The sequence below is a fragment of the Oryctolagus cuniculus genome, chromosome 18, assembly GCF_964237555.1.
Source record: "Oryctolagus cuniculus chromosome 18, mOryCun1.1, whole genome shotgun sequence".
Taxonomy (NCBI): Eukaryota; Metazoa; Chordata; class Mammalia; order Lagomorpha; family Leporidae; genus Oryctolagus; species Oryctolagus cuniculus.
This window is the reverse complement of record NC_091449.1, coordinates 20846600-20868871: the sequence shown is the minus strand read 5'-3', so window position 1 is coordinate 20868871 and position 22272 is coordinate 20846600. Positions and strand designations below refer to the sequence as shown.

The 22272-nt window shown below is 54.9% G+C and overlaps 2 protein-coding genes across 3 annotated transcripts in view; both read right to left on the bottom strand.

Annotated features, from left to right (window-relative positions):
• Window positions 1–1368: 1368 nt before the first annotated feature.
• On the bottom strand, window positions 1369–21470 carry LOC138846526 (USP6 N-terminal-like protein). The gene is made up of 12 exons (XM_070062539.1): window positions 21445–21470; window positions 20864–20903; window positions 20349–20426; window positions 19796–19903; window positions 18603–18712; window positions 17782–17830; window positions 16671–16791; window positions 15944–16038; window positions 15508–15573; window positions 14796–14895; window positions 14269–14421; window positions 1369–12758 (listed from the first exon to the last, which is right to left on the bottom strand). Exons 1-12 carry the CDS (start codon window positions 21468–21470, stop codon window positions 12007–12009), a joined length of 1698 nt encoding a protein of 565 aa, XP_069918640.1. The 3' UTR covers window positions 1369–12006.
• Window positions 18364–22272, bottom strand: part of LOC138846508 (putative ATP-dependent RNA helicase TDRD12) — a 46707-nt gene continuing 42798 nt past the window's right edge. The window contains exons 5-7 of one of the 2 annotated variants that reach the window (XM_070062526.1): window positions 22003–22072; window positions 19796–21852; window positions 18364–18712 (exon numbers count right to left, since the gene is read on the bottom strand). In XM_070062526.1, coding sequence (XP_069918627.1) covers window positions 21763–21852; window positions 22003–22072 — 160 coding nt within the window. In that variant the 3' untranslated portion in view covers window positions 18364–18712; window positions 19796–21762. Of the gene's footprint in view, window positions 18713–19795; window positions 22073–22272 lie in introns of both variants that reach the window. The other variant, XM_070062525.1, reaches the window with a different exon arrangement.

Here is a 22272-nt window from a genome sequence, read left to right as displayed (position 1 = left end):
ATGCCAATGATCAGCAAGCCAGGCCTTAGCATGTGGGCCCATGGCCAGCCATGGGTCTCCACATTTTTTTCTTTTTTTTTTATTAAATTGAGAATGGCCTCTGTCTTGGGTTGCCCTCAGTCATCTCTGTCCTTACCCGTCATTGGTAACTCTGGCAGCTTGGCCTAGAGCCCTGTCTTAGGTTGGTACAGGATGCTGAGCGTCTTACCCGTCTTTGAGTACCATTCCAGCCCAACATTAGGTGAGAGATGAAACATACAGCCAAATATTAATTATTTTGATTACAAAGGAGGCTTGGTACAAAGTTTTAAATGATGAATCTCAGTCCATTTATACTATAGGGAAGTCAGCATAAAATGCAGAACACACGGAAGACATCCCATACAAAGTGGGAAAAGCGGTAGCAGTCCAGCCAACATTAATAACCAATGAATTCATTGAAACCCTTCAAATGAATAGTGGGTTAGTAATAAACATATGTTGTATTTTACTCTTAAGTTTATCAATAACAGACTCTATATATGGCACATTGTTAGTAATGTTAAAGCAATATCCCCCAGGTACAGGTTTACAACTTATATGATTTTTTTAACAGCGAGTAATTGTTAGCTGCATGGCTTAAAAGCACTCCTGAGTGAACTTGATTTAATTCTTTGGCTATATTGGATAGCACAGTAGCAGTAAGATTGATTGCTTTGGTCACCAAACATGTAAGCCTTTATAGTCCATGATTATTTCCAAAAGCCAGTCCAGGAACACTTACTACTGATGCAGCCATGGCAAGGGCAGTGTCCTCTCCTATTAGGATGACGTTGTTATTGTAGTCTTTAAGTAAAGCACGCCACTGACGTGCTCTATCCGCTGCTGTAAATACAGATGTTAGCATCAGGGCCACACGGCCCAGGGAGCAATTGCAGAAAGGCATGTTGGTTACATGGAAAAACCCATCCCTTAGGAGCCCTTGTCCCATACCAGTACTGGATCAGGTCCATTCCATTGATTGGTGATAGGATCCCTTTATTTCACCACTGCTCTTTTTACAGCTGTTTTTAAGCAGTTAGAATTTAACAGAGACATCAAGAGAACATAATAGATTACTTTAACTCATTGCTTTAACAGAGGATCAGATTTTGATTTTATGTTAAAGAAAATAACCAAAGATTTTTTTTTGTAACATTTTGTGACTTTTTCACACCTTCTGTAACTTGCTCAAACTTTTCTCTTCTCCCCCCCCCTTTTTTATTCCAGTATAAACCAGCCATTAAGATAAACAATTTTTATAAATTATATTTTTTTTATTTAAAAGTATTTTTTTTAACTTTTTTTATTAAGAACACGCTTTTATGTTTGTGACCTTTTACATCAAAATGATGGTATCTGGGACTGTAGCAGTCAATGGGAGAGTAATTTTGTTTAATTTCCTGTAATCCACAGTCATTTTTCAGGTTTCATCTGATTTTTTAACATGTCAAATTAGATAATTCCTTTTAGTGATTATGGGAATTATCACTCCAGCACTAAGATAATTTTTTTATTGTTTTAAATTTTTTTTTTATGTCCACCTGGAATTTTGTATTGTTTACACTGAATAACCTTAGTTGGCCCTGGCAGCAGTACAGGAGCTTGATATAATTTTTTTACCACTACCTAGCAGTTTGACTCTAAAGGGCAGTATTTTTTTTTTAATTTATATTTATTCTGTACTTATTTTTTTTAATTGCTTACACATGTATCAGTATGCAGATAACAAAATCCATTTTCACCTCCCCAAAGCCTATAGTTCATCCCCCTTTTCCACCGGCACTGATAGCAAAACCTCAATAACTTGTGGAGGCTGTGCACTCCGTAACTTGCCATCCCAATTTTCACTCGATTCTGAGCAGAGAGCCCATTCCTTTACCAAAGAGGCGAACTGAAGGTCTTTTCAGCCAGGAACATCACAGGTTACGCATGCAACTTCAGTTTTTTTTTTAAAGAAAGGCATTGCTTTGCATACTTGCAGATCCTGCCAACTACGCCAATTTGTGACAGTAAATTACTTTTTAGCTGTCTGCTGTGCACAGACTTAGTTACTTTTAATCTGCAAGAAATACGCTGCAAGCCTTGTAGTGCACACTAAAATTATTTAGAGGAAAGATGGTAAAGGAGCATAGATGAACAGAATGTTGCAATAAACATGGCTCCATTGCTTTAATGGTACTATGGCAAGATGGTCCACTGATCCCTGTAGGGAGGGCCTGAGGCTGGCCCCGCTTCCAGTTTCCTGAACTCTGTTTTTTAATGAATTACCTTCTTTATCAGTTTTGGAGTGACATTTATTGGCCCAATGCCTTCCCCTTTAGCACTGGAAGCAAATCCCAGGAAGAGCCTTATTTTGATTTTTGACTTCTGGACAATTTTTGTACATGTCCCTGTTGCCCACATTTATAGCACCCTCATTTATCAGGCATAGCCCTCCTTGATGATTTTTGTAATGACATACCAAGCAGAGCGTCAGGTCCTGAATGTCCTGTTATTAATATATTTTGTTAATTTTTCATTAAAGGGACTGTCACAGAACACCTCAATCACAGTAGCCAATTGATCATGTAATCATTACGGGCACATTTAACATTCAGCTTGACTGCGTGTTCCCCCAGGATGAAACAGCAGCAACAGAGGCTTGCTCCGGCTCCCCCCTAAAGCCTCCAAGGACAAGGGTGGCTCATTGCCAAGATTTTAGGCAAGCAGTGCGTCCCATCTCGGGTCTTGGCCAGAGAGCCGAGACATGAAGCATGCCCACCTGTTTATCAGAAAACATTCCTTTATCCTCCTCCCCGGGAACTGGCCAGGCTCCCAAGGAGCAGGAGAAGGTCATTCAGCAGCAAAGTTTCTTGGTTACCAGAGCCAAATCTAGGTACAAGCCTCTCCATCCCAAAAATTTGTCCTTACATTTGGCCCTAGGGTTGCATTGAGAGGTAGACATAATTAACACATCATAAGAATACAATACACATTTTTTATACAAGTATACATCTATCAATCAAACACAACAATAAAAACAGATGGGGGAGACAGTAAGAGATAAAGGACAACAAAAACAGTGACACACAGAACACAAATCACAAGCCGCGCAGCAACAGACCGAGACAAAACCAAAACCAGAATTTCAGAAGGGAGCGGCCGTTTGGCCAGGCTCTCCCTTTGAAGAAGGGAAACGCTCTCTTTCCCTCCTTCCCAGACCACCACTGGAGCGTCCTCCAGGGTTGGACCAGGGGCCTCGCGACACGTCTGTCTCCCCTTTGGTCCAGTCAGCACTGAGCCTGTACAGGCACCCCAGGACGGATTCCACGTCGTCCTGGCAGACAAGGACAAACAGTACAAACCACAGTTACAATAATACACAAGTAAGCAAACTTACCTCCGTCTGGCCGATGGAGTGTGGGAGTCTGGGGTCCCCCAAATCCCGGACGAGCCCCCAACTGTAGGACCCCAAAAGCGGTGTCCTCTTGTGACGACCCCAGAAACACAGACTCCGGACCAGACGATGCAATAGAACAGGAGGTAATTTTATTTCATTTGTACAAATGGGCCCTCTACTGCTGCAAGCAGCAAGCAAGCGAGAGGAGCCCCGAGCAGCTATCTCACACAGCTTTTAAAGGGCAAAACCACAAAATTAACATATTATAGGCTGGTGTAAGTTCATTGGATAATTTTCAGTAGCGGGCCTTGTATGGCAGTCTAAAAGTGGTAATGTTGGTGGAAAAGTACTAGGTCAAAGGGATATATTAGGGGAGGGGGTTTCTAGGAGAGAGGAATAGGTTGCTACGTGCCTTGCAGCTTTCTTTCTTAACCTTGAGCAAGCATAGGGAAGGGGCTTATCTACAAGGCAGGTGTTCTGTGTATCTATGGTTAGTAGCTGACTGCTTTCTCTGTGAACCGGTTTACTCCCCATTTCCCAAGGCCGTCTCTGGAACGGTTTGTCTCAGGAGCCCCATTTTTTTATGGTGGCTCTTGGCTCCTTTCAGTACCTGTAACCTTCTCCCCCCTGCCCCAACTCTGATGCTAATGGGCAGATTTTTTGTTTGTTTTTTAAAAGACCTTGCACCATTGTTCTGGACATTTGGTGCAGCAGTTAAGACACAGCTTGGTATGCTGGTAGCCCATATCAGAGTGCCTGGATTTGAGTCCTGGCTCCACTTTGAATTCCAGCTTCCTGCTCACCTACACCATGGGAGGGAGTAAGTGATAGCCCAAATATTTGGATCCCTGTCACCCACACAGGAGACCCAAATTGAGTTTGGGGCTCCTGGCTTCAGCCTGGCCCAGCCCTGGCTGTTGCAGACATTTGGGGAATGGATCAATGGCCAGGAGATCTCTGTCTCTCTGCCTTTCAAATAAACAAATGTAAATAAAAATTTTAAACTTTACCACATAAAAAGGTAGAAAGAGAACAAGGTTGTGAGAAAAAGGAAGACAGAGTATGGTGCTGCCATATCATCCCCATTGGGTGTCTGGGCCACTTTGGAGCAGAGTAGCTGGGGTTCAGGCTCTGTGGTCTGTAGGAACCCCCAGAAGAGCCCAGGGAAGAGTTGGCCACGGTAAGTGGAAAAAGAAAGCAATGACTGATTACGATGACTTTGCATTTTGGGTCTGGACTTGCCACTCCTTTCCTGATGCGAAGACACCTAAAGCTTAAGAAACACACTGGGGGCAGGCCCTTGGTGCAGTGGTTAAGCCGCTGCAGCCACATCCTATATTAGAATACCTGAGTCCAGGTTCCAGCTCCTCCTCCAATCCCAGCTTCCTGCTGATGCCCACCTAGAAGACAGCAGATGATGGCTCGAGTGGCTGGGCCCTGGCCGCTACATGGGAAACCTGAATTGAGCTCCCCGCTCCTGGTCCAGCCCTAGCTATTGCAGACTTTAGAGTAGTCAACAAGCAGATGGAAGATCTCTATATGTCTGTCTCTGTCTCTCTGCCTTTCAAACAAAACATGAAATGTTTAAAAAATTTAATAAAAATCTAAAAAATGAGGATTCTTTCAGTCATCTACTCACTAGAAATGAAGAACAGTTCAAGAGGTATGATCTATTGATTGTGGATCAAACTCTTGAACTCATGTAGCATACTGGATATGTTTGTAAATAAACTCATGAGATAAATGCTTTAAAAATTTTTCTCAATTCATTTTTGTAAGATAGTTAAATTTCGGCTCTAAAATGTGACAAAGATAACACAAACATTGTAACTTCCCTTAATATTGCAGGTGGTGAAATTCCAAATAAAATGCTGCCAAGTAAAACCCAAGACAAATTAAAAAAAAAAAAAAAGAAGTTGAGCCATGGCCAATAAGGCAGTAAGGCTTCCTCAGGAATGCAGGAAGGTTTAATAGTGCCCAATCACAAATATTGCCAGTTAAACAGCTCTGCAAGCAACCAAAAGAAGTTACTGGAGCTGCCACGAACATGCTGGCTCTTCCAGGGATCATGGGATGAACAGAAGATATTGGAAAATTGTTTTAAAGATTGATTGATTGATTTGAAAGGCAGAAGGAGAGACAGAGAGAGAAAGAGAGAGAGAGATCTTCTATTCGCTTGTTCACTCCCCAAATGGTCTGGCTGGGCCAGGCAGAAGCCAGGAACCAAGAACTTCTTCCAGGTCTCCCACGTGAGTGCAGGGACCCAAGCATTTGGCCATCTTCCACTGCTTCCCCAGGCACATTAGCAGGGATCTGGCTCGGAAGTGGAGCAGCTGAGACTCAGGGCCGTATGGGAGAGATGCCAGCGTTGCAGGAGGCGGCTTTACCTGTTAGGCCACGATGCTGGCCCTGCTCATAGGAACTGAAAGGCTCTGCCGTGGTGGGAATGGTCTTTTGAATCTTCAGGGGGCCAGGGTGGAAAGAGTTCTGTTCTCTCCAGTGAGTTACTCCTTCAGTAAAGCCCATGATAATGAGACGGTTGACACCGGCAGTGATTACAGTTGAAGCTGGAACTCTGCACTGCCTAGTAAATTCAGCATACACTTAACTGTTTATAAAACACTGCCATTGACTTCTGTAAACAAGAGATCATAATAATTCACTCAAATTGGCCAGCTCCGCAGCTCACTAGGCTAATCCTCTGCCTGCGGCGCCGGCACACCGGGGCCGGCCTCTACCAGCTACTCTTGCACTGAAAAGCACTTGAACAGATATTTCTCTATTATCTCAGGTATTTACTCTGTCCTCTCATGTTTTTTCCTATTCTTTCTAGCACTACCCCTATATGTGAGAATATAGTCTGGAATAATTGAACAAAAACCACGTTATTTTTATCTTTAAAAGGTTGTTTTTAACAAAATAGGTTAAATTTTAATGTTTAACATTTGCAATGTCTTGTTTAAAAAAGATTTATTTATGGCTGGCGCCGCGGCTCACTAGGCTAATCCTCCGCCTTGCGGCGCCGGCACACCGGGTTCTAGTCCCGGTCGGGGTGCCGGATTCTTTCCCGGTTGCCCCTCTTCCAGGCCAGCTCTCTGCTGTGGCCAGGGAGTGCAGTGGAGGATGGCCCAGGTGCTTGGGCCCTGCACCCCATGGGAGACCAGGAAAAGCACCTGGTTCCTGGCTCCTGCCATCCAATCAGTGCGGTGCACTGGCCGCAGCGCGCCAGCCGTGGCGACCATTGGAGGGTGAACCAACGGCAAAGGAAGACCTTTCTCTCTGTCTCTCTCTCTCACTGTCCACTCTGCCTGTCAAAAAAAATAATAATAATTTAAAAAAGGATTTATTTATTTATTTGAAAGTCGGAGTTACACAGAGAAGAAGCAGAGGCAGGAAGAGAGAGAGGTCTTCCATCCGCTGGTTCACTCCCCAGTTGGCCGCAACAGCCAGAGCTGTGCCGATCTGAAGCCAGGAGCCAAGAGCTTCTTACTAGTCTCCCATGCGGGTGCAGGGGCCCAAGGGCTTGGACCATCTTCTGCTTTCCCAGGCCACAGCAGAGGTGCTGGTTCCAGTCCCGGCTGCTCCACTTCCAATCCAGCTCTCTGCATGTTTCCATGTGGGAAACCCGGAGGAAGCTCCTATCTCCTGGCTTTGGATTGGAATAGCTCCATCTGTTGCGGCCAGTTGGGGAGTAAACCAGCAGATGGAAGACTTCTCGCTCTTTCTCTCTCTCTCTCTCCTTATCTTTCTAGATAACTCTTTCAAATAAATAAATAAATCTTTAAAAGAGAGAGAGAGAGAGAGAGCGAGCTGGATTGGAACCAGTGCCCATATGGGAGGCCAGCACTGCAGGCAGCGGGTTTACTCAATATGCCACAGTGCCAGCCCCTACAGTGTCTTTATCTAGAGTAATTATCCAGGCCGGCACCGAGGCTCACTAGGCTAATCCTCTGCCTGCGGCGCCGGCACACCGGTTTCTAGTCCTGGTCAGGGCACCGGATTCTGTCCCAGTTGCTCCTCTTCCAGGCCAGCTCTCTGCTGTGGCCCGGGAGTGCAGTGGAGGATGGCCCAGGTGCTTGGGCCCTGCACCCCATGGGAGACCAGGAGAAGCACCTGGCTCCTGCCTTCAGATCAGCGCAGTGCACCAGCTGCAGCAGCCACTGGGGGGTGAACGAACAGCAAAGGAAGACGTTTCTCTCTCTCTCTCTCTCTGTCCACTCTGCCTGTCAAAGAAAAAAAAATAGAGTAATTACCCAGACTTACTTCCTATAATTAATTGACTTTGACACTTATCATCAGGACTTCTACCATGCACTGCTGATTCAAAATTCTTGAATCTGATTAATTTTTAGAAGTCTATAGTATTTCTTTACTGTTGGTTATTTTGTCTATAGTATTTTGAGCAGGACAATCTTCAGAGCCCATGATCAAGAAAATTCTTTCTGTGACTGTCACATATTTTTTTTTGTTTTGCTTTTTACATATTTATTTATTTATTTGAAAGGCGTAGTTACAGAGAGGCAGAGAGAGAAAGAGACAGAGAGAGAGAGAGAGAGGTCTCTTCCAACCACTGATTCACTCCCTAGATGGCTGCAACAGGCAGAGCTGAGCCAATCTGAAGCAAGGAACCAGGAGCTTCTTCTGTGCCTTCCACACGGGTGCAGGGGCCCAAGGACTTGGGCCATCTTCTACTGCTTTCCCAGGCCATAGCAGAGAGCTAGATCATAAGAGGAGCAGCTGGGTAGAACTGGTGCCCATATGGGACACCAGTGCCTCAGGCCAGGGTGTTAACCATGGGCCACTGCGCTGGCCCCAATAATTCCTTTTTAAACACAGGAAGCTGGGGCCGGTGCTGTGGCTGTGGTATAGTGAGATAAAGCCTCCACCTGCAGTGCTGGCATCCCATATGGGAGCCAGCTTGAGTCCCGGCTGCTCCACTTCCCATCCAGCTCTCTGCTATGGCCTGGGAAGGCAGTAGAAGATGGCCCAAGTCCTTGGAGCCAACACACTGTGCTCCTGCATCAGAGGCTGGGGGAGCTCTCTGGAGGGTCTAGGCAGAGCAGCACCGCCCCTGGCTGACCCCACACGCGGGCCTGTAGAGCTGCAGCCCTCGGGGGCCGGAAGGGCTCAGGACAGCTCAGTCTGGGGAGATGTCTCTCTCCCGCTTCCGCTTGCCGGTGCTGATGGAGGCACGGGGCATTTCAAACCACCCAGGGAGCCCTGAGAACTCTGACATAATGAGTTCATGAGGACTTCTCCCACTCAGCAGGCCCCATCTAAACACAGGTGAGGTTCAGTTCCTGATGCATACTTTCAATTTTGTTCCTTCAAGGCTCAAGTTCAGAAAAAACACTCCATTGCTGTGCTTATGTCAGTTTGCAGGTCATACTTCTGCTTGTTATGTGAGTTTCCCAAGGCAACGAAAAGGTCGATCATCTTATCTCCTGCAACATGGCTGCCATCAGACACCTAGAACAAGCCCCTATTCTACACCAAAAACTTCATATGGCAGAAAGCAACACAAAATCACTTTTCCCGGAGCTAACAATGAGCCAATGCAAACACCTAGTGCACTCTTGCAAGAATTGTGCCCCCTCGCCCCGTCAGGCCCACTGCTACAAGCAGGAGTCAACCCGCGAGGACTTGCTCCTTAGAAGCTCTGGCAAGTGGACGTCACCCACATTAACTCCTTTGGTCAACTTATGTTTGTCCATGTGGTGGGAGATACGTATTCAAAGGCTGTATTTGCAGCAGCCCAATCCGGAGAAAAGGCTAGAAATGTGATAAAGGCGGTTAAGTCAGCCCTGCTGGTCCTCGGTGTCCCCTGGACAATAAAGCCTGATAATGGGCCAGCATATACACCACAGGAATTTAATTCCTTCCTGAGGTCCTGGAACATACAGTCTGCCACAGGTATCCCATACAAGCCACAGGGGCAGGCAATCATTGAAAGAACTCATAGGACGATTAAAGATCTCTTACAAGGACAGAAAAACAACCGTATGTCCCCAGACCCACAGCTTGCTTTGACTGAGGTCCTTTTCACTATCAAGTTTCTTCCTTTTGATTCCAAGGGGTCAGCCCAGTTTATAAACACTGGGGATCCTTTCCATCCCAGACCCCGGCCCCTATGGTTAGGTGGAAATACCCCTGACAGGAGAATGGAAGGGGCCACACCCTCTCTAACCAAAGGTCGAGGATATGCTTGTGTCTTTCCAGAGAATGCAGCACAGCCCATTTGGGTACCAGCCAGAAACATCCAGCCTGCAACTGACAGCCAACCAGAACCAGCTGAACAAGACTGAGAGTCAGCCTTGTTAGCAGACGCACCTGCCCTATCATCCTACCCTGGGAAACTGCCCATAGCCACATCCAGTAATGCTTCATACCCCACTAGCTCTAGTCAGCCACTCAAATGGCCCACAGCCTGTGTGTGGTCACACAATTCCTGGTTATCATTCTTCCTCATTCCTACCCCATCTGAGCAAGCACACCAGTGGTCTCCTGTGTTGAGCACTGTTTAGTCAACGACAGGTAAGATCCCCTGGGGGACAACCTAAGACAGGCACAGCCGCGTACAGAGACCACATGGACACAGGGTCAACAATGGTATGGCCAAAAATCATGCCTCCCATTGCTCAAAAATAAATGAAAGGGGGAAATGTGGTGGAATGAGAAGGCCATGTCAAGATGGCCGCTGGCAAGCGAGCGTCAGTTATTCAGGAATGGCTTTGAATCCCACCTGGCAGTGGAGCCTGCCTGGCAACAGGCTGTGATTGGATGGCTTCCAATACTGCCTGACAACAGGCTGTGATTGGTTAGGGTATAAACCACCCCATGACCGGATTGGCTGTCTTGGCTATATAAGCTGTTGTACTAACTGAAATAAACGAGTCTGCGGGCTGCTTGCCTCAAGCCCACTTTCACCGACTCCCGGCGTCTGTGTGGTGACTCCATGCCTCTAGCCGCCACCAGGCTCCTCCTCTCAGAAACAACTCCACTGCAATATTGTTGAGAAATCAACGGCAACAGTGCACATGTGGAAGAAGCTGGACTCAGGGGCCGAGGCAGGGGATGGACCCCGGGTGGTCCAGGAGGGGATGCACGTGTCCCAGTGGTGTCTTCCCCACGTTGCCTGCCCTGGGGTTGTCATCAGGGACAGGGCCCAGTCCTCCTCCAGCCCCATCTCACTCGGGCTCCTGCTGGGGGATGCTGTCTGCCATGAGACCCTCACTAGAAGCTGATGCCGTGCCACGCTCTCGGGCTGGTCAAGCCACAGGCAAAGTGAACTTCTTTCATTTTCTAAGCAACGCGGCTTCAGGTATTTTGCTATTGCCACACAGAGTGGCCAGGACTCCCCTCCAACTTCAGCGAAATGCCCTCCAATGTCCCTGAAGGGTTTCTGAGAAAGCCTCTTCCCGAAGCATCAGGGGTTCCCCATTCCGGATTTTAGTTGAGGTCTCCCTAAACCAGCTCTGGCTTCCTGTGCCCCCTAAACCCCCAGGTTTGAGTCCTCTGTTAGGGGTGGCTGGGGGTACAGGCAGAGGCCAGCTCAGCAGCACTGCTCATGGCACCTGGGAGTCCGGCAGGACTTCGAGTCCCTCAGGTCAACCTTTAGAGACATCGCGGGGCCTCATCTGTGTCCTGGGAGACAGGAGCCGGGCAGGAGCTGGGAAATGCTGAGTCTGCGAATTCACCGCCAGTCCTTACAGGGCTCTGGAGCCGCCCCTGCGTTTCAGGTGAGCCGTGGCCCGCGTGCCTGGCTGAGAGCTGTGGCTACACGGCCACAGAGATCACCTCTGACAGTGGTGCTTGTGGGAGAGCAAGGTGACCTGCGTGCTAGGGCCCTTCCCGCCCACAGCACATGAGCTCAGCACACAGACCAGGCCCCTCCTGCGCGCTGCGGCAGCCCTTCCTGGAGAACCTCTCTGAGTCCCAGGGCCAAGGGCTCTGCTCCCGTGGTGTTCACACACAGGCACAGCCGAGAGCAAGTCCCTCTCACCTCCACCGAGAATCCATGCGATTCTATCAAATGTGCCTCCTGCCTACACTACCAACACCTGGTCAGTTGGGCAGTAGACGTACTCTGGCCACTGGTCGCCTCCCAGCCCACAGTGCACATCCTCTCCCACGTGGGAGAGCCATGTGGGGTCAAGCCAGGGATGCTGCAGCCACGGCCGCCCAGGTCTAGGGGAGAGCACAGAGGTGACACAGGCCCTCCAACCACAGCTGTTCCTATTGTGCTGATCTGTCCCAGAGGTCACGGGCACTCACGGCTGCTGCTCTCCCACCCTGGCCCAGTCCCCACAGGGCACAGCTGAATCTCAGGCATTGTCTGCAGGGTCCTGAGCGGGTCTCTGCCTGGGGCTGGGGGCTGTGGAACCACCCATCTCCCCAGGAACACGGGGAAGCTTGCTGTCGCTGGGCGCCGGGGTCACAAACTGGAGCAAACTCCTTTCCATGGAACAATTTAATACAGGCTCAGCACCACCTGAGGGTGGCGGTGGGGGAGGGGGCGGGGAGGAGAGTACAGTGGCTCCTGGCACGGCTGTTGTCTTCCAGTGTCAGGGTGTCCTGGCCCCAGGAAGAGCCTGGGCGGTGGGGGCTCAACCAAGTGCATAGGATGCCGTGAAGACACACGGAAGGCTGCTGCCCAGCCTGGGCAGGACAGATGCTGGACTCGGCCTCTCTTCTAGGAGGCACCCATCATCCAGGTGCCCCGTTGAATAAGAGGTAAGGAGGCCTCTGGCCAGGGAGGGCACGTGGGCCTGGTGTCCCAGCCCAGGGCTGGCTCTGGCTGGCTCCAGCCCGTGACTCTCCCCAGAGTGCGTGGGGCTGCCATGCCAGTAGTGGGGAGTCTTCAGCCGTGGCCCCCAGGCAGGGACAGCCTGCATGGGCCCTGGTTCCGGGGACTCTGAGGCCCGTGGAGGAGCCCACATCCACAGGCCCTCCCGGCTGCCAGCGTCGGAGGAGTCGTCCTCCCTGTGCTCTGGCCCGCTCAGGTTAGGGAGACTGGCGCACTGGCACAGGCCTCCCCACCTCGAGCACTTTGGAGACTCCGTGGGGCTGGCAGAACCTGGAGACTCTGCGGTCCCCACAGGGGAGCCCAGGCCGAGGGGCTCTGGGCTGCCTTCCCAGCTCTCCTCCTCCTCCATGCCTTCCCTCTCGGCGATGCGGAGGCCAAAGCTTTCTGGAGGACGGATCATCACTGCACGAGTAGCGGGACCCCTGGTCTGCTCCCACACTGCCACTGTGTCCTGAATGGTGATTTTGGCCTTCGGAGCAGTGGGGGCAGGAACGTGCATCTGGGGGACGCGTGCCTGCCCCAGGGGCCTGCTGCACTGTTCGATGGACTTGGCTGGAAGAAGAAGAGACGCGGTTTGCTTCTCCACAGCCCCCGTCTGGCCTGCAGGGTGCCTGCCCCGACCTCATCCTGGGGTCCCCATCACCACGTGTGACGCTGAGGACTCTTCCAGGCTGCTGGCCCCAGACGGGAGGGTGTGTGCAGCCTGGGCAAGGGGAGCCCTGGGACACCACCGGCTCCTCCTGCACAGCCATCACAGGGTGGATGGCCCTGAACTCCTTGCCTCACTCTCATCTCTGGGGACTAAAGCACCAACTCAGGACCCCGTCCCGTCCCCCACCTGACCTGCTGCGCCCTAACAGTGCATTGGCTGAATTTCCCGCATCTGAGTCCCTCCTACATGGCTGGAAAGGAACTGAGCCTAAGATGATGGGGTGAGAGCTGGGGCTGTGGGGCAGACATGGAGTCTGGTTCAGGCCCTTGGGGACAGGGAATGCAGTTTCTAAAGAGGTGGCAGGGGTGCCCTGTGTCCTCTGCCCCTGGGCCACTGTCTCTTTCCTGGTGAGACTGGGCTGTCACCGCTACTGTCCCATGAGCACCCAAGGAGGCAGCATCTGGAGGCACAGTGGGGCCTCCCCAGTGCCTGGACAGCCTGCACCTGGGCCCTCACTTAGAGCCTCTAGAGCTGGGACAAGCCCATCTCTGCTCTGCATGGGGACCCAGGCGCTCAGGTCCATGATGGCAGCAGCAGCAGGGGACGAGCACGGGGACCCCTCCCCACTAGAGCCCAGAAGCCAGCGATGCTCCGGGTCCCGCTGCCTTCTGTTGGCCCGAGGCTAGGGCTGCAGAGCCCACACTCTTGTGTTCTGCAGCAGGGGCCCCCAGCGCCTGCCTCTGTGCCCAGCCCTGCTCGCAGGAGTGCACTTGGCCCCCACAACTGGGCTCAGGGCACCTGGGCCTTCCAGGGGTTCTCAGATGGCTGAAGGGGATCCAGTGCCGGCAGGCTTTACATCACTGCACAGGGTCTCCCACAGCCCCACCTCCCTCTAGCCCTGCCCACATGCAGGTGGGAGCCCCGCCCACCCCTGTCTTGGAGGGTCCTGTGTGCAGACAGCTGTGGTCATCGGGCCAGGAGCCTGTGTGGGGTCAGGCAGGGCCACTTCTCATCTTGCTGGAGTGGGGGTCCAGCTGTGCTCCAGGCTCCTGGGGGCACTGAGCCAGGGCACCTGCTCCAGACCTGGGCAGGGTAGCTCAAGGCGGGTCCTCCAATCCACTCCAGAGTGGGGGTCAGCCAAGGAGCCAGAGCCACAAATGTCCTGAGGACAGCTCCACGGCCCGGCCCCAGAGTGGTGGGGGGAGAGCCGGCACCCACAGGAGGATTCTGGGAAGCTGCCCGAGGCCCCGCCAGGCCATGCTGACAGAGCTTCAGAAAGCAGAACTTCTGAGTCGGGAGGACAAGGAGGACCAGGAAGAGGTGAGGCCCTGGGCGGGGATGTCAGGGCCTGGCACTCCCACTACTGACTCCCCCAAGGGAGCATGGGACGGGGCCGTGTGCTGGACTCACCTTCGGGAGGCAGGAGGCACTGGAGCTTCCCCAGCTCACGCATGGAGGCCCGCAGCTGCCTGATGACCGCGTCCTCGCTCAGAGACCAGGCCTGCTTCAGGGTCACCTGCAGGAACTCCCGGAGGTGGTCCCGGGGCATCTTCAGCAGGCGCTCTAGACATGGGGGTGGGTGTCAGGCTGGGAGGGGCCCTAGGGATGGCGCAGCCACCATGGCTGCTCCAAGCCCTGTCCCAGCACCAGACATGGGCTGCAGACACCCTTGGACACCCTTGGGTGTCACGCCAACCACTAGAGGGACTGCTCAGGGGCCAATTTCCAGTGCGATGACCCTGGCCACTTCTCCTTGTGGTCTGTGGGGGCCTGGGATTGGGGATGCAACAGGGGGATTCTCAGTGCCCTCCTGAAGGGAACCCAGGCCTCCCAAACCCCCTCATCCCTCCCTCAAGCCCTGCTCCCGAGGGACAGGCAGGGGACCCCCAGATCCTCCATCCCCAGCACCCGGGCCTCTGTGGGCCCTGAGGACTCACTTTGATGGATCTTGAGGGCCGTGTATGCCATGGCCGGGAGCACGTGCTCGCCCTCCAGGATGTATATATCCCATATTCTCAGAGCCAGGGGGAACGGCACCTGCGGACAGAGGCATTGGAGGACCCGCCCGTCAGGGCCTCAGCAGGGCCCACAGGGGTGGGTGTGCAGTGTCACTCCCCTAGGACAGAGGGAGACTCCAGGAGGCTGATCACACAAGAAGGCCAGAGCTCCTCCTGGGAGGGGAGGGGAGGCCATGCCTCATGGCCACATCCCTGCCCACTCAGCGAACCAGACCCACAGAGGATGACCATGTCCTGTCCTGGACCCTGGGGGTCTGCACACTTTGGAAGCCACACTGGAGATGCCAGACACCCCAGGGACCTGGGGAGGGGTCAGCCCTTGGGCTGTGCTGCCACCAGCCTCTGCCTCGGGGGGTCTATGGATCTCCTGCCTCTCACTGTAGGGCTCTGGCCTTTGCCAGGCTCTCAGGATGGGTCCTGGTGGAACCTGTCCCCTCCTTGCTGGCTCTGAGGCTCAGCCTCAGCTTGGACCACCCTTAGCAGGGCTGGACAGGGCCTGCCTGGTCTGCACAGCAGGCTCCCTCCTGTGTCTGCTGGGGCTGGGGGAGCTCAGAGTCACAGGCCACCAGCACCAGAGAACCAGGCACTGGGGCAGGAGCTTCCCTGGGCAAGGGGTCCCCGGGGCACTTACCCCATCCAGGAAGCACTGGATGTACCAGTGGGTGGTGGAGTCCTCCAGGCACACACCCTCCTTCTCCTAAGAAGAGGCAGAGGCAGAGGGGGCTCAGGGCCCAGGGCCCAGGGCCCAGGCCTGACTCCCTCTAATCTGAGCCCTGGGGCAGAGCCCCTGGGTGCAGGAAGCCCAGCAGCAGGGGCATCCCCCCTCCCAGCCATGCAGGTTCCTGAAGGGACACAGGTCCCTCCTTCCACTCTGCTCTGGGGACAGCGTCTCCCTTCAATCTACGCCAACTCTGGGGGACCAAGTGCTGGACAACAAACCAACACCCAAGCTGCCGCGGACCCCAGTAACCAAGGAAAGTTTTTGTGAGGTCATGGCCTCCCCTGGCTCAGGAAGCAGTCCCATGAGCCCAGAGCCCCCAAGAGGAGAAAGGAGATGCTTAACTTACCAGGTGTTTCTCCAGGGAGGGGAGCACGCGATGCACAATGAGCCCCAGGTGTTGCTGGAATCGCTCCAGTTTGGGGGTGTTCGGTTTGTAGAAACCTGAGTAGAATCAGCCACACCCCCACGTGAGAGCCTCCTCCTAGGAAGGCTGGAGAGCCCCAGGCCTGGGGGGGGGGTGCTTCTGAGCACTGAGGGTCAGGGGAGGCTGGACCATGGGCAGGTGGGGATGAACGTGGCCAGGGCAGAGGATCTGCTTAGGAGGTGGGTGCAGGTGGGTGACTGTGTGCAGCCCAGGCCTGGCTGCCCCCTGGAGCCCGCTGGGGTGGGTGCAGTCAGACTGGGTGCCTCCTGACCATTCCAAGACTCAGGAGCGAGGAGGGGGTGACCCTACAGGGGATGCTGCCTTCCACAAGTTCCCTGGGTGTGGCTCTGTGCTTGAGAGTTGTGTACAGATGTGTGAGGCAGAAGAGCCAGAATCGACCTGAGTCACTGGACAAGGACAGGACCCCTTGTTCTGAAGGTTCCCACACCCAGGATGGCCATGGCCAAGCTGCAGGGACTTTGGGTGGTGGTAAAAGAAGGGGGCTGCCTCAGTCTGGGAGGCCTCTGCCAGCCCTGGCTTCTAGGGAGCCCCCCCACACACACACTGTGACACTGTCCCGCACATTCAGGAGCCAGTGAGGGCCGTGCACGGACTTGCATGCACTGGGCCCCACACGCCATCCACCTACCGTGCATCGCGTGCTTCCTGCTTTCCATGAGCTGCACCAGGGCCCAGAAAGAGTCCTCCTCGGGCATATACATGAGCAACAGCGCCACCACATGGCTCAGACCCTGGCTGTAGCCCACCTCCTGCAAGATCCCAGAATACCTTTAGGAGACCTCCCCTGGCAAGAATGATATCCTAGGATGGCCCACCTCTCAGGGAGATCAGGGTCACCCACTGAAGGGTCCAGGAAGATTTAGGCACAGGGAGCCCCTGTGCCTGAATCCTGCCACTTGGTGTCAGCTGCCCAAGAATTGGAGCCCAGAGAAGTTCTCCAAGTTCCTGGAGGGAATCCTGCAGGGCCTGAGCTTAGGCAACACAGGGGGAGAGCTCAAGTATGGACACCTGTTACCCCCAAGATGTCAGCATGGGCCAGGTTGCTGTGGGAATCCAGATCCATGCCCATGGAAGCTTCTGGACCCCTGAGCTCTGCAGGTGAGCCGGTGGCCCTTTCTCACATGAGGAAGAAGTAAGCCAGGAAGTGCTACCAGGACCGGAACAGGAGGAGTGCCTCTGGCATGGGTGCAGGCCTGGGCTTCCTGAGTGCCAGGCCCCCTGGGAACCAGGGCACCAGGCAGGGTTGGCCAGTGGCAGGTCAGGGGGGTGGGGATGTCCAGGCCTTGCTGGGTCACCCATGGAGCCCTGCGCCTGCTCCACTCATGGGAAATTCTGAGTGGGTGGTTGTGGCAGTGGCGCTGTACAGAGTGGGATTCAGGCCCATGGGTCCAACCACAGGGCTGGTGGGTGTAATGGCATCAGTGGGACCCAGAGCAAAGTCGTACACCTGATCTGCCCTGCCTTCGCCCCCCGCCCCACTGCGTGGAATGCTAGCCCTGGGAGGGGCTTCCCAACACGGCCAAGCTCCTGGGGTCTGGAGACCAGCCCAGGAGAAGGCTGCCTTTCTCCTCCCAGAACTTGAGGTTGGGTCCAAGAGGCTCAGAGCCTGGCCTCTACCGCTCTTCCTCAGATCTGTGGATGAGCGAGGCCCCCTCAACCCAGGCTGGGATCTCTGTGACCAGGGGTGCCCTGCAGGGACTGCCGGGATAGCACCTGCGCTATGATCCCAGAATACTCACGGGATTGTAGACGGAATAGGCCATCAGTATGTGGAATAAGGCCTGTTGGCTGGAAGAGAGAGGACAGAGGCCGTGTGTCTTGTGCTGCCGAGGCTCTCAGTGCAGCTCTGCCTAACAGAGCCTGACAGCCACACGCAGGGCCCGTGACACTCTGCTCATGCGCAGTGACGTCGTCAGGGCACCTGCGTGTTGTCCACCATGTGGGTGAGCGCCGCCTGCAGGGACACGCACACCTCCCAGGGCGCAGTCACGTGCACTTTCATTTCCCAGGTGGGTGTTCAGGGCACAGGTGAGCGTCCCACTGTGGGAGTGCAGTCCCGTGGGTCCAAGCTGTGCAGAGTCAGCCTCCCATGCACGTTCAGCCTTGTAGGGAGCAGCACCCGGCGTCCTCAGTGGTTTTAGTTCCCCCCTCCCACAGCTGTGCGCTGGTGCCCCTTTGTGGTGTAGGGAATAAGTGTGTGTTCATGCGCTGAGGAGGTGAATTGTGTGTGCTTTCATGAAGGGTCCCCCCGATCCTGTGTTCCCGGGGTACTAGGGGGCTGCCCACTGCTTCCTTGTGACTGAGTTGAAGGGCTCCTTGAATATTCTGGAAACAACACCTTTATTAGTTAGATTGCTACTATTGTCTCCCCTGGTGTTTCTTTTCATTTCAGTCTCTCCACAGTGTCTTGGGAAAGTTTGTGTACTATAGAAAAGGCAAGTTTGTTTTCTGTGCTCAATGAACTGTTTTAGGCTTGCACCCAATCTTCCCTAGGGACCCCATGTGCCCCAGGACCCTTGCTCCTCCCACCCGCGGGTCCTCCCCAGCCCAGAGGCCTCACTTCATTCCGTAACGTTCCCGGAACATGAGGTGGTTTCTGAAAGTCCATGCGATGGCGGAGTCGATGTGATGGAAGTGAGTGGCGCCCAGCCTGGCCAGCTCTTTCATCTCCTGCAGGGCAGGGACAAGGGGGAGGGGCAGCCTCAAGAACTGCACAAGCCCCATTGCCACACAAGGACCTCAAGTCCATGTCAGCTCTTCTGGCTGACATGGAGTTCCCTGCAAGCGCTCATTCCTTTCTGGGTCCCACCTTGAGGGAGGGTCATGGGCTCCCTACTTGCCTCAGTGCCCACGTAACCCTGACGGTCAGCAGCAGACAGGGGCTCTGAAAGGTCCCTGTGCACTCCCCCTGCCTGCCTCAGCTCTCAGCACAGACACGGTCTGCCCCCAGCCAGGCTTCTGAGCCTCCTAGCTGAAATCTCAGGCCCTGCCCTCCAGGAGTCAGCCACAGCCTAACCACTGCCCCATGCTGCCCCCTGCTGGAGGGGCCCATCTCCATCTTGACATTGCAAGCCACCCTTGGCTTGGAGCTGAGCCTGGGCAATGACTGTCTCCAGGCCCAGCTCCCAGGGCCAGCCCCAGACTGCAGACTTGGGGGAGGCAGGGTGGGAAACACAGCTGGGCCCTGCTCCCTGATGGCAGCCAGGGGCCATGAGAGCCAGCTGCAGTTGACTGCCCTCTGCTCACACCAGTCCTCACTCCCTCCTTTCCCAGAAGCATTGAGAGCTGTCTGACCATTGGAGCGGCCTCTCCAGGCAAGGGCAATGCCAGGGGCTGCAAGTCCATGTGAAGGCAGGGCCAGCTGTGGGCAGGCCTAGGTGAGGGCCGGCCAGCTGCGGGCAGGACATGTTAGCACAGAGCCTGTGGGGCTCCCTACCTCACACCATTGTGATCTCATCCTGGGAGACCCCCGCCCATCAGGGACCAGCAAGTCCTCTCTTCTGGCCGTATGCCAAGCTGCCCAGGTGAGCTCAGCAGAGAGCAGGTTAAAGCCTCTGGCACAAAACACACCTGTCCAGTCCCAGCTGGGTCTGAGGAGACGTGGAGGAGGCACTGACTAGGATCTAGGGAGAGGAAGGCAGGATGGGGAGGAGGCTCCCGAGGGCTCAGTGAGGGACGGTCCTCCACGGAGACTCAGGCTCCTGAGCAGGCCCGAGCAGGCCGGGCCCCCTTGGGCTGAGTGCAGAGCCGTACCGCGTATTTGCCCGCGTTCTGGGCCTTCCTCTTGTCCACCTCCAGCATCACGGCCCACACCTTCCCACGCACCTGGGCAGGGATGCCTTTGTAGATTCTGCGCTGAAACTACAGGAGAGAGGAGGCTCTGGTGAGTGGTGAACGTGGCCACTCGTGGAGGCAGCGCAGGGTGAGACAGCAGAGGGAGATGCCAGGGGCTCCCTGTGTATTGGCAGAGGGAGGATCTGCCCAGAGGGGGGCCTTATGACCCACAGTGACTGGAGGGCCAAGGGCTCAGGGGCACCGGCTCTGCCGTGTACGGACTGCCCCCTACAGGGCTCCTGGAACCACGCCTGCCCTGCATCCGGGATTGTCTTCAGCAGTGACTTCAGATTTTCTACCAGGACAGTGTCCTCTGTGTATGGGGAAGGTGTGCCCATGACCTGTGTCTCTAGGGACTGGACAGTTGCCCCTGGGCATCTGAGAGGCAGGCGGTGCCTGGCACAGGAATGGGCACTGCTCAAACCCCAATTCAGCTCTCAGTGTTCCCGAGGGGCCCTCATCGCCACGGTACCTTGTCACTGCCGCGGTATTTACTATGGTTCTTGATCATCTTTATCCACTTCTGGATCCTTCTTACCTCCTGTTTACGCTGGAAAACGAGACAGGATGGCGTGAGCCCAGCTTGGGGCTCTGAGAGGGGCCCTCGGATGCAGCTCAGGAGCTCTGTGGGTGCTCAAATGGAAGGAGCCAGAAAAGGCACAGACCGTGAGCCCCAGATCTTCTGTCTGGGGGAGCATCGGTGGCCTGGCCTCTGACCCGAGCTGCCCCGCCTTCAAGGAAGAGCCCCTGAGCTCCAGCCAGGTCACTCCCAACCATGCCAATGAGTCAGGGCGGCCGACAGCAGACGCCCCTGAGCTGCGGCTCACTTCTGGGACAGGTGAGTGTGGTAAGATGTCAGCAGGTGCCGTGTAAGTACCGCATCGCGGGACCTTATGGCGCTCCCACTCACCACTGCCGAGCCCCACGTGCCCCTCCGCCCAGCTCTGCTTCCAGATGACTGGCCCATGGCCAAGGACTTGTCCTTACCTTTGCCCCCGGGGTGCTGTCTTGGGGCAACTTCTGCTCACTGGAAAGCAAGGGAGGCGGAGAGGTGAGGACAGGACCACAACAAGCACCACGACCTCCCTAGTGGGCCAGGGAAGGACCAGCTTCATCCTCTCAGCCCAGGGGACTGAGATGGGGAGGGAGGGGCTGGTGACCATGAGCACAGGGAGCCTAGGGCCAGGCAGGGGCCCTTGCTGCCAGTGGGGGGCTCCAGGCCTGTCAGAGGTCCACCTTCGTGGGTGTGTGGCAGCCCCCCACAGCGGTTGTGGGGTGGCTGTCCTGAGCAGGGCCAGGCTGCCCAGGGCTGAGGCAGCTATATCCCCACATCAGCTCTGCCCAGGACGTCACCCTGGAACTGACCGAGTCTGGGTGACCTGCCTGAGAGATGCTCAGTGCTGTGAGTGTGCACCTGGGGCTCGAGGCACCTGGGACCCCCACACCCCTCAGGGTCCCCCACTGCCCACCCTCCCCCCGTGCCCTGGCCTCCTGAGGTCATGCGCCCCACCTCACGCCCTCCTCTGTCAGCCCAGACCCTGACCATCTCTCCACCACTCTGCTCCTACTTATTCTCCAGGTTCTGGCACAACATGGAGGCAGAAGCCCTTATCCCCGTGCTAAGGTGGGCTGCTGAGTCATGCCAGAGATGGCCCGAGATGGCTCCATCCCTCCAGGTTACCGGAGCCCACCCTCCAGCAACGGGGCCTCTCTCCCCGACATCTGTGGGAACAGCCTCCACGTCCGACTCCTGCCCCCAAATGCTGACCAGTGCCTGCCTGTGACCACAGCTGAGCTCAAGGTCGGGACCCGGGGACAGGTGTGCCGCCTCATGTTGGGGTTTCTGACCCCAGTCCCGCCCTGGGGTGAGCTGGGGTGCGGAGGACTCACTGCAGGAACCCAAGCCTGTCTGGGACGAGGCAGCCGCCCTCATCGTCCTCTTCTTCGGGCACCAACAGTGCCGCTCCTCGGCATCCCTGCAGCCGAGAGGGACCCGGATGAGAAGTCACTGGGGGAGCTGTCCACCTGCCCCCTCCCCCGTGTCCCCAGGGAGGCTGGGTCTGGCTCTCACAGGCACAGTCCTTGAGGCAGGGCCCCACCTCCTCCCCCAGCACCCTGGCCGGTACCTGCTCATATTGTCTGATGAGCGCTGCTCGCTCCTGGGCCCTCCGGGACCTCAGGGCATTCATATCCAATCTGTAAGACACACACGCACATGAGAGCCAGCACCGGGGAGCCCACAGGAATGCTGCCCTGAGGGCTGTCCCCCTGGTCAGAGGGGGGACAGCCACACAGCCAGGCAGGCGGGCACCTGGTGTCTGGGTCCCTGGAGGATGACTGTGCAGAGCACAGGGACTAGGGACGGTTGGGGAAGGACAGCCCCCACCTTGCCTCCC